The sequence below is a fragment of the Filicampus tigris genome, chromosome 18 (assembly GCF_054856515.1).
Source record: "Filicampus tigris isolate MCC_2025a chromosome 18, RoL_Ftig_1.0, whole genome shotgun sequence".
NCBI classification, from domain to species: Eukaryota; Metazoa; Chordata; class Actinopteri; order Syngnathiformes; family Syngnathidae; genus Filicampus; species Filicampus tigris.
The window spans coordinates 11,838,254-11,853,439 of NC_141234.1; the positions used below are offsets into that span (position 1 = coordinate 11,838,254).

Below are 15,186 nucleotides of genomic sequence, written 5' to 3' on the forward strand. Positions count from 1 at the left end.
AATATATAGCTGCACAATCTAATGAGATCAAAGTATGAGCTACTGTACGAAGTACCTCCCAGTTTGTGTGTGTCAAAATATTCACTTTGTGTCTTGATTTCATTCAAGACACACACGTTTGTACTTTCTTTCATGAAAGTACAAACAAAATGATTGTGACGTCAATACGTTTGTAATTTTTTCTTTGGAAAGGTTGACGTCATTAAGCAAAGTTGAGTTCTTTCTGACGACATACCCGTCATATAAACATAAATCAGAGAGAGAGAGAGAGAGAGAGAGAGAGAGAGAGAGAGAGAGAGAGAGAGAGAGAGAGAGAGAGAGAGAGAGAGAGATGCGCTACTTTTGTGTTTGTATGAATTACGGTACATGCTTCCCTCTAGCTGCGACTCACCCACTAGAACACAATGGAGGTGCCTTGACATTCTAAAAAAAATAAACGGTCTTTGTTGTTGACCATAGACAGTTATCCGTGTTCTTCATTTCCATTACAGAGAAGATAATTTTTCATTTTCGCTTTGGTGCTTTCATTGATGTTGTATTTTTTTTTTTTGCTAGCATAGCGTCTGCTAGTTTGCCCAGTAGCTTTGTTAGCTAGCTAACGAGGGAGGCACCTGCCAGAGCACTGCTGCTTGGATTGTACTGTACTGTACTACATCATCCAGAGAAAGAAAGGAAACGTTATGGAGTTTCCTTTTAATGTTAACCATTTGTTTTCGGAGAGGTTCTCCATTGTGGACAAGACCCTTATTGCAGGGCGTGTGTCTGCAAGAAGGTAAAGCTGACTGCCTCGATCTCCCACCTCAGTGTTGTTCGTGACCATAGTTGCAATGAAAACATACCATTTGAATTGATTGACTGGCTTTATTTGAGCATCATGTTTAAAACAGAATAGACACATTTCAAAACAACGTTAGAATTGATACTCAAAAAAATCTTTCTTTTTAAACCAACCAGAAAACACCCATTTACCACTAGCTTTTCCATATGTAGATTTTACTGTCTTTGCATTTCTAGTGATGTGTGTTTTGTGGTTAAAAAAAAGTATACTGTATTCGTCGCTGTCCTGTGAAAAACACTTAAGTCCATTTTTTTTAAATTTTCTGATTTTTACGTTAGTGGTATTTCCGCGTTACTGACATCGCATTAACGTTAAAAAAAAAAAAAAAAAAAATATATATATATATATATATATACATGCGTATCTATCTATCTATCTATCTATATATATATATACATGCATATCTATATATATACACATGCATGTCGATATATCTATATCTATATATCTATATATATATTTTTTTTTCAGGATGACTCTGACCTCCACTTATTGACGCATAATGTAATACGTATACCCTATTGTATTGTGTTCTTTGTAGGCCAGATCTTCAATCCCATATAGCCACTGTTATTGATGAACTGGGGAGGGCCTCTGCAAAGGTGAGTATCATCATCAGACAGTTAAACAATGTATGGATAGTTGACAAAACTGTGGCTTTTGAGATACTAATGTTCAAAACAATATTCTCCCTCATACTAATGACTAAAACGTGTGATTATTCTGAGGACCAGAGAAGTATTTCCCTTATTTTTTGTTTTGTGTTTGTTTGTCTCAGAATTGTCTCCTTTTTCAGTCTAAATAATTTGAATTTAACGAAGTTGAGGTTAGCTCTGCAAGATTAAAAAAAAATCTTATGGCGACATGATTCTTTGCCACTGACTCGGTAGCTAGGCTGGGCAAAGATCTGCCACTTTCAAGCCACCGCCAGGCAACACTGACTAAAAAAAAAGATGACTAAGTAAACAAGCAAAAGATAAGCAGGGACACAATGAGTTTTCTTTCACATACAGATTAGTGTTAGCTCACAGCATTAGCTTCAGACGATTAACACACTCTTACTCAGAATGCCATGTTTAAGCTAGGACTGCATAGAACATATTCTTGTAAAGACAATTTTTGGGTTGATTTCCACTGTAAAATATGATATGTCTTGAAATTTTATATCAGTTAAATTTAGAATGTTCAGCATAGTTAAATACTGTACAGAGATTTGTCATTCTGAAATATATTTGCACCTACATTTATCACAAGTGAATATGTGCGCTCTGTCCACAGGCCCAAAAGCTAACAACACCTGTCACAAGTGTTACCAAGATGCAGTCTCAGCATCATCAACTCTATCTGATGAAGGATGCAGAAAGAAAAGGGTACATCACATGCTCATTCTTTAGCTCGTAATAACTTTGCCCTTATGTTTTTGACTATTTGTCTCTGGGCTTGATGTAGTCACTGCATGCACTGTAGTATTCCCAGTAAATTGGCCAAGCAGAGGTGAAACAGAAACAATGATTTATTCACCTGTGCCTTTCAGACAGAACTTGCCGAAGCAGGATATTGCCATGTTGATAGTGCGCATTCACATCGCAGCTGCGGCTTTGTAATTAATATGATTCGTGGAAATGTCAGCGCAACAGCAACAATTGCTTTTCACACAAATTGGGCAGTGATGGTGCCGACATTCCGCTGATGTTACGCATCTGATATGCCTATGACGCTACGTCAGAAGACATGAAATTCTCAGTTCAATTTGAACGCCCCATCCAACATCTGTACCATAATCCTTGTAACGTGACAAGTTATTCAGAGCGAGGTTCTACTCACACACGATCCCACATTTCACCCCTTCACTCCCGTCTCCTACCGACAGAGGGTGTGGCGCAATTGTGGGATTTCTCAAGGTTGGCTACAAGAAGTTATTTCTGCTAGTAAGTCTCTTGATATTTTTCCATGACATTAACATGAAGATGTATTTTTTTTTTTTTTTTACTAACGGCACCCGATGTTTTCTATCCATAGGACCAGCAAGGTTTGCACGTAGAGGCAGAGCCACTATGTGTTTTGGATTTCTTCATAGCCGAGAATTTGCAGAGACACGGATACGGACTGGAGCTGTTTAAGTTCATGTTACAGGTGAAGTATTCATACTGTTTGTTGGGAAATCACAGTCATTTCTAGTATGAGGTGGCATGCAAGGACAAAGTTGGTGATGAAACACCACTACAAACAACTTTCCCAACTTTGTTATGTTAATATAAGATTCAAACAGTAATGCCTATATACCAGTAAAATTGTGCTATTTTACAAATCTGTCATTTCACCCACTGTCAGGTTTCTTTTGTACTGTCAGGATGAGTCAATCATGTTTTATAGATAAAAATTAGTCCAGATTTCGAGTGGACAGAAGTAACTTAGGCAGTTGTGTTTGGCTTTGTCACTGTTCTTGTTGTTTGTTGTTGTTAAAACTAAACAAAAGACGCTGTGTCATTATGTATCTCAATAACGTAAGTGACATTTCTCTTTTTGTTCAAAGCACAAGAATATAGACCCAGTGCTTATGGCATATGACAGGCCCTCTCCAAAATTGTTGTCTTTCCTGGCCAAGCATTACCGCCTGACGCAAAGTGTTCCTCAGGTACAGCCTGCATTTTTCTGACTCACTAGTGTATATAAATAATCACTTTACTGTTTTGTGCACTGACTGAAATGCCCAAAATATGCCACAAGATGGCACCAAAACCCTGTCTAATAGAAAAGTATTCCTACTTTTCTATTATTCTATTAGACTTGAAGAAAAGGAGGACTGGGAGATTTGTTAGTTGGAGTAGAGCCAAATTTGGCCTAGCAGGTGAAAAAAAATCACGAGTGTCGCCGCTGTATGTACATTCACAGTTAGGCTGCATTTTTGTTTTTAGATCAACTTTAAAGTTGAATTTGGTGCAAAGGCAACAGTCTGTTGCTGATGGTTACATATCTTTATTTTGTGGCAGCAGTCATTCCCACCAATAATTAAAAGGGACCTATTTGAGAATTAACATGTTCGTTCTATATGTACTGTATGTTAGCCAACTGTTTGAAAATAAATAAATAAATTATATATATATATATATATATATATATATGTATATATATATATGTATATATATATATGTATATATATATATGTATATATATATATGTATATATATATATACAGTATATGTATAACAGATATCATTCCATAATCCTGGTTATTCAGGCTCATGAGAATAAAGATACATATCTTTGCTGTGTTGCAAGCTGGTGTTTTCATTGTTTTTGAAGCCAGTTATTTTAAGATAAAAGTACTGCATATTTTTGCTAGATGAATCAGAGTGGATATTTTGTGTGACATCTTTTTTCTCTGTCTGCCATTTCAGTAATCTTCTCTTGTTTTTGCTCCTAGGTCAATAACTTTGTTGTGTTTGATGGTTTCTTCAACAACAAATCAGGTACTTTTTTATGTTATTTGACGCATGTTTCAATTTGTTAGATTAGTTTCTTTTTATCAGTCTTTTTTGCTAAGTGTTACGAGGTTTCGCCTTATTAACATTCTGACTAATTAAATACAGTTTAAAAACTGCTCGTCTAACTCAGATATTGTGCTAAAAAAATATTGTTTAGAATTTATTTTCCAAATAAACTCCTGGTGCCATCGTCCTCCCACCAAAACTGCAGGTCACGCGCAATAATGAAAAAAATCCAGAATATAATGCGGCTGCAGGATGTTCTTCTATTGGATATCAGTGTGCATCTGATTATTCCGTAACTCTTCACAATGCTCCGTTATTATAATGTACATGTCCTAATAAGACCAGCAATAGAGCTTGATTAAATGGAATTTACACACCCTAATTCTAATGAAGTTGGCACTGTGTGTAAATTGTAAATAAAAACAGACTACAATGATTTACAAATCCTTTTCATTGATTTAAATACACTACAAAGACTAGATTTTAATGTTCAAACCGGTGAACGTTATTGTTGGTTTTGGAAAATAATCTCTGGAATACTTCTCTGGAATGGACTCACGCAAAGTGAAAAAGTGTTCTGTGGTCTGACGAGTCCACATTTCCAATAGTTTTTGAAAGTCGTGTACGTTTTGTCCTCCGAACCAAAGAGGAAAAGGACCATGTGGATTGTTATCAGTTCAAAGTTAAAAAAAACAGCATCTATGATGCTGGTATGTGTTAGTGCCCATGACATGGGTGTGGGTGACTTGCACATCTTCGAAGGTGCCATTAATGTATTCATTTAAATATAGGTTGAAAAGCAAATCATTGTATTCTGTTTTATTTTACACAACGCCCCAACGTCATTAGAATTGGGGTTTATAAATGCCCAGAGGATTGCAATTTACGCACAGTATCTCAGAGAGTAGTAACAAAGCTGTTGTCTTGAAAATGAAAACAGAGCTTTATATAATTTGTCGAGAGTAATATTTAGACTGTAACCAGTTATCCATGAGTGTGAACTGGCAGTCATGTAGCATGCAGCATGTTAATTCTTATTATTATGATTTCTTTTGTAAAGAAGACTTTACAAATTTAGAATTAGGCAGTCATGATATGGATAGGCTCACACACAGATTTAAAGCGGCTCAGGTAATGGATGGATGAATGTGTGTGAAAAGTTGAGGCAAAATTGCATCCTGGATGTTGTTTTTTTTCCCTACGCGGCGTTTATCCGGTAAATTGTATCAAGTCAAAATCAACATCATGTTTGGTGCATTTGTGTTCACATGATGTTCATACACATATTTTGCATGATATCGTTTTAGATATAACTTGCTTTTGTCATCGTAGCATATCCTTCAGTTTTATACTTATATGTACAAGACAAAACAAGCATGAAAAGGGGATTTATCAACCCATTAGAGTTCATGTATTTTTATTCCAGTTCCAAATATTTTTTTCCATCAAATTCTCCCAGGCTCGGCTTCGTATCCTCTGACGGATCAGGGGATGTACGGCTTTTTGTAAGGACTTTTCTATTCTCTTGCTTTTCTCTTCCATCCCCAGTGTCTCGACCCATGTCATTCGTTGCATTTTGCATTGCACCTCTTTTCCTTTCTCCACTCCCTTTGCCATGTGTGTCAGCGTTTGAAAGCCTAATAAGTCTTGTTACTTTCGGTATCATATATGCAGTAATATGTTTGTGATACTGCGCCTGTTGCCCAGATATTCAGTATCGAGTAAAATCTCCAGCTTTTAGACAAGTTAAAACTCTGTGCCACCTGTTAGAGTTCCTTTTAGGTTCTTTACTGACCGTTAGTTTGTTTTAGAAGGGCTCTGTGTGACAGTAGTGCTACTTGGATTGCTGAGCAACTCTTCTGTTCAACTCCAATGCGTGTTACCGTTTTGTTTTTTTTTTTCCCTAAATTAATTTTTTGGGTCACCCGCTTTCTTGATGACAAACATTAAAATCTATTGTGAGGTAGGTTCAACTACTATATCCGTATTTTTCCACACAAGCTTAGATGAAGTCAAAAGTTGTCTTGTGTTGCAATATTTGAGGTTCTCAATGTGTTTTCATCCACAGTGGCTCAATTGAGAACGATTCCCCTAAAAAAGCCAGACGGCGAGATCAAACCCTATTCCATAATGGAGAGAGAAGGTATACCGGTAGTTCCATTACCCGGCAGCAAAATTGTTTCTCTTGTCAGTGTTCGGATTAGACATGATTCCTCTGGTTGCTTTCGTTTTATCTGTATCTTTTTTGTGTTGTTTGATATGCTTTGAATTGATTGAATTGTGATACAGTATTCTTCACTTTAGGCAAAGCTTATCGATGAGGACATAAATAGACATTATTTATTTTGGGCCCGTCATTCAATGGAGATTTGTTTTGTCACCACAGGCAGAGGCCAATACTAATAATGTTTGGTAGGTATTGACTGATTGAGTCTCGATCAAATAATTTCTTCAACAGCAGTGCGTCAGGAGCGGAGGAGTCTTCCCTGGCCGTTTGCAGCTCCGCATTCACCCCGGCGGTTGGCATCCTCCCAGTACTCCCTCAGTGTGGACTCCTCCCCCACCAAGGCACCCACTCAGGCCGCCATAATGTCTGCATCCGGGGTACACAGGGACCAGAGCCCAAACTTTCCCCTCATCGAACGATCCCGGGAAAGACGCACCAGGTAAACACACAGACTCCTGCTGGAAAGGGTTGCTTGTACATATGTCAATATTGGGAGAGGAAAATGAAGCTTCAAATTTGATTCATGAACCAATTGTTGTATTTTTGGACTCCTCTAGATGGCACTTTTGGTTTGAATAAGGGTTTAAAATTAAGAAATGCCAAGTCACTGTACTTGCAACCCAATGTTGAATAGAGAGTGCCATCGAGAAAAGTCAAAAAAATAAAACAACTGGTTCATGAAGCAAATTTGAAGCTTCATTTTCCCATCGCTCTTATTGACCTGACACTACATATTTTTTCGCAAATCCATATGGGGAAAAAGACAATAAAGTACTTTGGACATTACCAGGTACTTCATAAATGCAATAAATGCTGAATTGAGGGCATATCAAATATTCCTGCTAAACTGTGAGGGATGAACCAATACAGTTTACAAGACAGCAGTAGCTTGTTGTTTTTGTAACATGTAAAGTACACTCTTGAGTTTTTGTTGAATTATCTATTGTTTCAATGACCATCCTGGTATCCTCGCCAGTCAAGCTGCACCACATAAGTGACAGTCTAGAGAAGGCATGCGGAATGAATAATAAGGTTATTTGCATTCACAGAATTCAAAACCAGCCTACCCACTTTGTGTTTTTCCAGAAGAGCTGGATCCGCGGATTGATTAAGATGATCTTTAAAATAAATTCTGTTTGGTTTGGTGCAAGTTGTTTATAATTTCAGCTGTGCGTGTCTCAGTTTGAACAATAATGAAATTCACAAAACATTACACTCTGCTCCAATCATTAACTGAGCGATTAATCCACCTGAATAAATAAACACTGCTGATTCTCAAATCGATTTTTTTAAACATCTCAGGAAAAGAAAACCAGGTGGCTGTAATAAGATTTTACTCTGACTGACTTACTCCATGTATCTCCACTACAACAAATCTCACCACCTGGCAACTGTAAAGCTTATACCATGTAGTATTTTGGTGTACATCAGTATGTTGCTTTTGGAAATCATTGTCAGATTCAGAAAGCTTGAAAACTTTTTATTATTGTTGATACTAGGCGTAGTTTATAATAATAGTTGAAATCTAATAAACCTACTTGCAAGTGGAGTTAATAAATGCTTTGCTTCCTTCACTTTGAATGGCAACATTATACTGAACATTGACAAGAGGATGTTACATTACACAAAGAGCCTCTTCTAAGTAAACTCAAATACTGCTTCTTAACACTCTCTTTCTGTCTCTTTTCCTTCATTTTTTGGTTCACCCATTACTCCATCGCATTTTGCTTTCAAACCCCCTTTTAAATTCATTCACTCATCTTTTCCCAATGATCATTGTTTACTTATAATTGAATAGTTCCCTTAATAGATCTCAACTAGGTTTCCATTGATTCCATTCTGACAGGCGCCATGTTGTCATTCTGAAAGGGAAGAGTGTGGTGTCCGAGTCGGATAGAATAGCCGTGGGTCTATGCGGAGATGGAGCACGTACTGGGGTTAGAATGATACGACTGTGATGGCAAGCTCCCTTTTTTCCTCGTAAAAGAAGATCATTATTATTATCAGGTCATCAGAAAGAAACATGGTAGCTCTGATTTTGCCTTTTTCATTTTTGAATGCATTAAACATCCTAATCCACAAAAAGATATAGAGTGTTTCATTCTTTGGTGCTTCAGCTGTCAATACTACGCACATGACTTACAACCAAACAGTGTAGTGTTGCTGCTTTTATTTTATAACCATTTCATTTCCTTACATTTTATTTTATTGTGACATCGCGTTTGTATGCCAAGCCTTGTTTCTGCCTTATTATTTATTGTTTGATGTTTTTGCTCATCTTTCCTTTCTTTTTGTTGTTCCTCTTTTTACTGCCATTATTACCTTCCCCCTCCCCTTTTTGCCCTATTCTCTCTCTTTTTTTCCCTTCATCTTCCGTGGTCACCGTTGCTTTTCTCTACCAGCCAACACGGACAAGTTGCCAGACACGGCCTGTACAGTCGTCATATGGACACCAAATTATTGGGAATGCTGGGAAGAACCCTGTCAGGTAAAGTACTCGTTGTGGATATAAAGTCTACACACCCCTGTTCGAGAGTCAGGTTTAAAAAAAAAAAAAAAGAGAGACTAAAGTGATGATCTATTTGTTTTTGTGTTTTTTCATCTGTTGAGTTTATTTATTTGTTGAGTTTTACACCTCAAGGCCACTGTACAATGGGCATACATACTGTTAAACTATAAATATACTATAAATACAATAAAATGTTCTTTGTGCCTCCACTAGTCTAAACATGCCATTTTGATTAATGATGCGTTTCTGGAATACTGTATGAGTTAAGTAGCAAAATCCACCTGTTTTTATCCATGTCATGGGGCGGCCATTTTGTTACTTCTGTCGACTGAAAATGACATCGTAGCTCAGATAACGACAGAGCTGGGCACTTGACCCTTTTTTGCCGGTCCGGCCGTGATCCTCCACCTTTGACCTAGGTACCCTTCCGGTTGCGACCCCCCGCCCTTATTCATTAAAATGATCACCCCCCGCTCTGTTCCGCCCCCAGCCCCCCCCCAAAAAAGTGTCTGTGATTGACGCTGCCGCGGGAGAGATGCGAACGGCAGAGCCTTTTTACGGATCATTAGCTGGCTAATTTACTATTAAACGCGCTGTGCACACCCTTCAAACACGCCACTAGTACTTTACTACTTACCCAACTGTAAGTGTGTGATTACTTCCATTGCGAGACCCGGGGTTGGTTTTGTCGTATTGTATAATTATTTGGGTCCAACAGACGGCCAGAAGTCACAGTCAACAAGTTACTTATTTTGCACACTTCCCCTCCTTCACGGCCTTCAAATTAAAAGCATACCTGCAAACCACTATACACAGCAGGTTTGCTCCTGCATATTTCCGTAAGTAAGGGAGTGTGTGCGTGACATGTGTCGCAGACCTGTCGCCAACAGCACAATTCGCTGGTCACGTGAATCAATGCGGCAGTTGTCGCTCGCGCCGACGCAGGAGTAGAAAGAAGCCTAAAAAGAAGCCTTTCACCGAATAGGCTGAGATTAAATTTGGCCGCCCCCCATGAATCCATGAGGGCCGATTAGTGGGCCGGACTAAAATCCACTTCCGGCCATGCTTAGTCCAGCCATTTTTTTAAATTTGTCACCCCCCCCCCACCCCTCCACCCCAAAAATGGGCATCCGGCCGGGCCGGGGGGTCCAACCGGTCCGGCCCAGGGACGGACTGCCCAGCTCTGGATAACGACCAATCACAGCTCACCTGTTTTCTGAATTTGAAGCTTGGTTCTTACATAGGGCTACACAGAAGATACTGTAATATTCTAAAGAACATTTTTGGGTTGACTTCCCTTTAAGTACCCTGTATCTCTTCAGGTCTGAGATCAGTGGAAGCCCTGCCACACATTTTGGGACCTACAGAAACACAGAGGTTGAGTATGCCGATACTATCAAGGAGGTACGGAATTGTTACTGGGACAATAAGGAAACACTACACATGCGAACACTGGGATGAAAATAAATATAAATGAGTATGAAGTGGATAAATGAATATGTAACATCCTGTCAAAAGTCAAGCCTTCAAAAGTGGATAAATGAATATGTAACATCCTGTCAAAAGTCAAGCCTTCAAAATAAAAGCACGGCTGTTTAATAATAATTTTCACAAGACATTATTTGGCCCTATTATGGCGGCTTATTTAGCAGTCTCATTCCAGACCGAGATGCTTATTGCTTTGAGTTGTTGATAAAATCTTACATTATGCAATGGAGCCTTATCGTCTGTTCAAAACTTTATACACAACTTATGAAATACTTAGGATGACCGCACACAGATTGCGGTACATTAAGTCATACATTTCTTTTGAACGAAAACTGAGCAGATGTACGAAAACCAGAACAAAAATGAGTGAAAACCAAATCTTGTCCAATGTACTAAGGTTATGTGTTTATTTTGTACGACTTTGCATGGATTCAATAGAATTTAAAAAACAGTTTTCAAGAGTTTGCCCTTTTTAAAGATGAACGCATATAGACATTTAATATCAGGATTATATTTACAGAAATCATCACAGTGTTATCATGATATTGCTAAAAGAAATTCAAACAAAAGAATCACAGATACATCTTATCAAAATTCCATATTAGAAATGCACGCTAACCAAAATTACTTTGTCATGCTGAATGCACATAAGTAATTGACTTAAACTTTTGGGGAGAAAATGCAGGCGTGATAAATTTAAATAACAGCAAACTTTCCTTGCGTTGGTGTAGAATATAACATGCATTTATTCTCCTACAGTTTGTCTTCTTTTTCTTATTTGCTGATTTGGCATGCACCAGATGGGGAAAACAGATGGCTTAATATTGTAGTGATGATAATAACAAAAATGTATTGAAAGTGGTTCCTTTGTCTCGCTGAAATGTTGTTCCACTTTTCTTCCTTCCATTTTTGTATAGCTTAATAGTCCAAATACTACAAACAGCCGACATTTATCTTTAACTGTTCACCTTATTCCTACTAATAATGTTGACCTGTCACACTCCTTCACCCCAGGTCTCTCACATGTCCACCAACCAAGGACAATGCCGTTTGCAGGCAGACATCCCTCAACAACAAAAAACTACACCTAGGAACAGATGCTGAGGTGGCCGGTATGAAAAAGAAACTCGGCGCTCCCAACGGTCCTCGGAGCACAGCAAGAGTCCTGTTGGAAAGCCAGAGACATTTATTGGAGAAAGAGCGAGACGGAATCAGGTGTGGCTGTTCCTGGACTGTAGGAAACAATTGCTTCTCTGCCCAGCAGGTGAAGCTGATGCTGTTAAACAGGGACACGTGTCCATGGTGACGGCTTGGTGAGTCCAAATGTAGAGTCAGTGCTGAAAAATCCATATTGGAAGCCACAAAGCACTGTCCTGAAAGAGCCTTGCCCAAAAATATATATAAATAAGAATAAATCAAAATTCTGGTCAGCAATGAGCTCCAGCTGTTAAAGACACAGAGACCCTGAAAGGTTATTTTCCCATACAATTAGAGAGCTCTCTGTGGAGTGAGGGCAGATGGTGAGAAGAGAAATGGCAGTCGGGTGTGAGTCAGTGTTGTACTGAGTCATTGCATTCAGGAAAATGTTGTGCAATAATTCAAGAATTTGCGGCACACACAAAAATAACCCCGTTTTCCCATCCACCATTTTCCAACATTCGCCCAGAGTTAGTTGGGATTGGCTCGAGCTCACCCGCGAGTTTAATGAGGACAAATGCTATAGAAAATGGATGATTGATGGATGGAAATTGTGTTTGTGGAATATGAGGAAGTAGTTAAATTCACCCGTTTTTGTCCATTTCAGGGGGCAATCATTTTGTCACTTGCTGTCGACTGAAAATGACATCACAGGTCACTGCTCACTTGTTTTCTGAGGCTGAGGAGCCCTGAGCAGCTGTGATGTCAGTTTCAGTTGACATCAAGTGAAAAAATGGCCGCCCCCTTGAGATGGATAAAAACGGGTGGATTTTGCTGCTAAACTCATATTCCACAAATGCAATATTAATCTGAATTCCGTGTTCAGACTAGTAGAGGCAGATAGAACATATTATTGTAAAAAACATTTTGGAGTTCCTCACACCAAGATGGTTCCTGGTCCCTTTTTTTTTCCCCCTTTTCCTAAAGTTTACCCTACACCCAAAAATGGTAAGATTATTATTCATTTTATTTCATTCAAATATTTAAAATAATGTATTTTAAAATTAACTCATTCACTGCCATTGACGAATTTAGTTGTCTTTTCACAGTCCAGCCATTCAATCCCAGGAATTTATATTTTTTTTCAAATTTTTTCAAACGTTAGGGTAAAAGAGGGTCTGAAAATGCATTGAATGAGTTAATGGATATTCTCAGTTGGCTTCATTGACCAAGGTGCTTGTGTGACAGGTAAATTACCTTCAAGGTAAAAATACCACCTGACGTCTCAAATTCCCACTGACAGGCCTTCCCACACGGAAGATAAATAAAGATCATACAAATGTTTCCTCTTTCATTGCCAGGTATAATCGACAGATGTCCTACTATTTTTGCCCATATATTTTAGTTTATATTACACCCACAGGACTAATTGGCTTCAAAGATTATGACATGACTTTGAATATTAAAACGCTGGCGTATCCATTGCGTTCGTCATGTAACAATTGAATTTATCTTTGTGTGTGTGTGTGTGGCTTGGCTTTATTGCAAACAAGCAGCAGGAGACGACCGAGATTGTGACGTCAAGTTTGTTTGTTCTGATTAGTTTAGAGGCACCCCGAGACCTTCAACCAGTGGGAAAAAAGCCGTACTGGTTTACACTACTCATTTATTGGTGCAGCTGCGTTTCTATGAGTCTTTGCACAGGGTGTGTACACTAGTTTGGACCATAAAGCACATTCTGCTTTTTCAAAGTTCAGACCATAAATATTTCAAGCATTTTCTACTTTGAGCTGCTTGAAGTCAGCCTTTAGTTAAGACATGTTAAGCATGTGGAACTGCTGCTTATCAAATGTCATCATACTAGAATGAAAGACAAGTCAGACACAACTCACACATTTCTCTTCAAATCGTCAGACGAGTGAAAAAAAGGGTACCCATTTTGAGGGGGGGGGGGGGGAAACAATTGACAAGTGATGCTTGTTGTTCCAATGAATTGGAACAAACAGGTTCATCTCCCCTCAGAAGACACCAGCTTGAGAGCTCATCCTTTGTAAAAACACCAAACTTGCAGTTTATACCGTTTACTTGTTTTTTTTATAACAATAAAATACTAAATGAAAGTACTTGTCATTTGAAAGTTTTTAATGCAAACCAGCATCTCTGTATTTACTTAATCCGCTGTTAAACGTAAACTCTCCTTTTGGCAGTGTTCCAGGTGATTCCTGCTCTGCGCAGATGTCATAGAACATGTAAATAAATGCCTGTAAGGACATAACTTGTGACTATGTGACTATAATTGTCCGTTAAGGACCCAAGAAAAGTGAAATTCTTTGGAAAGTTGTTTTGAGACAGTTCACTAGTATCCAGCAACGGTTGGCATTTATGTTACTTTGTGTGTATCAAACTAGCCCTTCACATCAGTACTGAAGAAGTAGCATTCACTTTCAAAAAAGTTGGTGACGCCTGGTATAACATAACTTCCACTTACTTGGTGGAAAAAAAATATTTGACATCTTTAGGGAATATAAATACACAGGGTTTAAACAAGGTGCAAATCACTGTTAACAGTCATGGGCCGGAAAGCCAGATCAGACTTTGCCAGAAAAAAAAAAACGTCCATGTTCTGGAGTCAGTTTTTTTTTTGACAGGTGAAATAAAATTCACAACTTTTTCCACCATTAATGTGACATAAAACCTGTCCGACAATTAAAAACAACCTGTAATTATTTATATCTAATATACTGTATAGAAGGTAACGTTTGGGGAAAAAAAAAAAAAAAAAAAAACTGAGCAAGTATTCAATCACATCTGGATTGTTTTACTTTGTATTTTTAAATGAATATTCTTCCAGCTTTAACTGATATGTCTTTTACTGAAACACTTTTACAATTCTCCTAAAACTCACACTGACTTCATTCACTATGTAAAAGTAGACTACTTGTCAAACATCTTGTCACACAGATGAAACCTTTGTCTCAAGCTGACAATTCAAACAAAGGCCTTGTGGCACTTTTCCAGTGTTAACGCATTCTTGGGCAGACTAAATGGTTCAATGGCTAAATATAACTATTTAAATGGTTGCCACTGAGCAGGAGTGTATGTGATAGGTGCCACTCACATTTGGGCAGAAGAACACAGGAAAATGTTTATAATTTGAGCGCACTTCGAGAAAACATTCCTTCTAATAATTAACATGTTTGCGTATGTTCAGAGCTTAAACCACCACACTTTAATTCGCAGCAGGTTTGCACAGGATTCGCACCAAGAATATACTCTTGCTGAACCTGTTTTTCCTCTCCGTCTACATAAGAAGACTGGCCAAGGTTACTGGAGCGAGTGAGGACATTAACCACCTACACGGAAGATGTCTAATGATTAAGTAAGTTCTGCACTTTCACGGGTCATGGAAATTGTTCTCAGCTTCTTTTTCCAACGGGTCGCCCCACCCCCCACCCCCGCATCCCGAGTAAATGTTTTAGAAAAATCAGCATAACAG

The 15,186-nt window shown here is 38.3% G+C and overlaps 1 protein-coding gene across 3 annotated transcripts; it reads left to right on the top strand.

Moving 5' to 3' along the window:
- Window positions 1-330: 330 nt before the first annotated feature.
- On the top strand, window positions 331-13,813 carry atat1 (alpha tubulin acetyltransferase 1). 3 transcript variants are annotated; one of them, XM_086013757.1, is made up of 13 exons: window positions 331-772; window positions 1,380-1,440; window positions 2,117-2,208; window positions 2,709-2,766; window positions 2,858-2,971; window positions 3,372-3,473; window positions 4,263-4,308; window positions 5,789-5,834; window positions 6,398-6,472; window positions 6,788-6,995; window positions 8,959-9,044; window positions 10,388-10,469; window positions 11,568-11,805. In XM_086013757.1, the coding sequence occupies exons 1-13, from the start codon at window positions 681-683 to the stop codon at window positions 11,655-11,657; spliced, it is 1,152 nt and encodes a 383-aa protein (XP_085869883.1). In that variant the 5' UTR covers window positions 331-680; the 3' UTR covers window positions 11,658-11,805. The 3 variants fall into 3 exon arrangements, with proteins under 3 accessions (XP_085869883.1, XP_085869879.1, XP_085869880.1); XM_086013753.1 differs by lacking the exon at window positions 5,789-5,834 and having other exon boundaries at window positions 11,568-13,813; XM_086013754.1 differs by lacking the exons at window positions 5,789-5,834; window positions 6,398-6,472 and having other exon boundaries at window positions 11,568-13,813.
- The last annotated feature ends 1,373 nt before the right edge of the window (window positions 13,814-15,186 follow it).

Bases quoted from the DNA above. Each gene is read 5' to 3' on its own strand.
- atat1 (XM_086013753.1), top strand. From the start codon at position 681: ATGGAGTTTCCTTTTAATGTTAACCATTTGTTTTCGGAGAGGTTCTCC. The intron at 6,473-6,787 runs GTATACCGGTAG...TTTCTTCAACAG, and splicing joins TTCCATAATGGAGAGAGAAG to CAGTGCGTCAGGAGCGGAGG. The intron at 10,470-11,567 runs GTACGGAATTGT...CCTTCACCCCAG, and splicing joins ATGCCGATACTATCAAGGAG to GTCTCTCACATGTCCACCAA.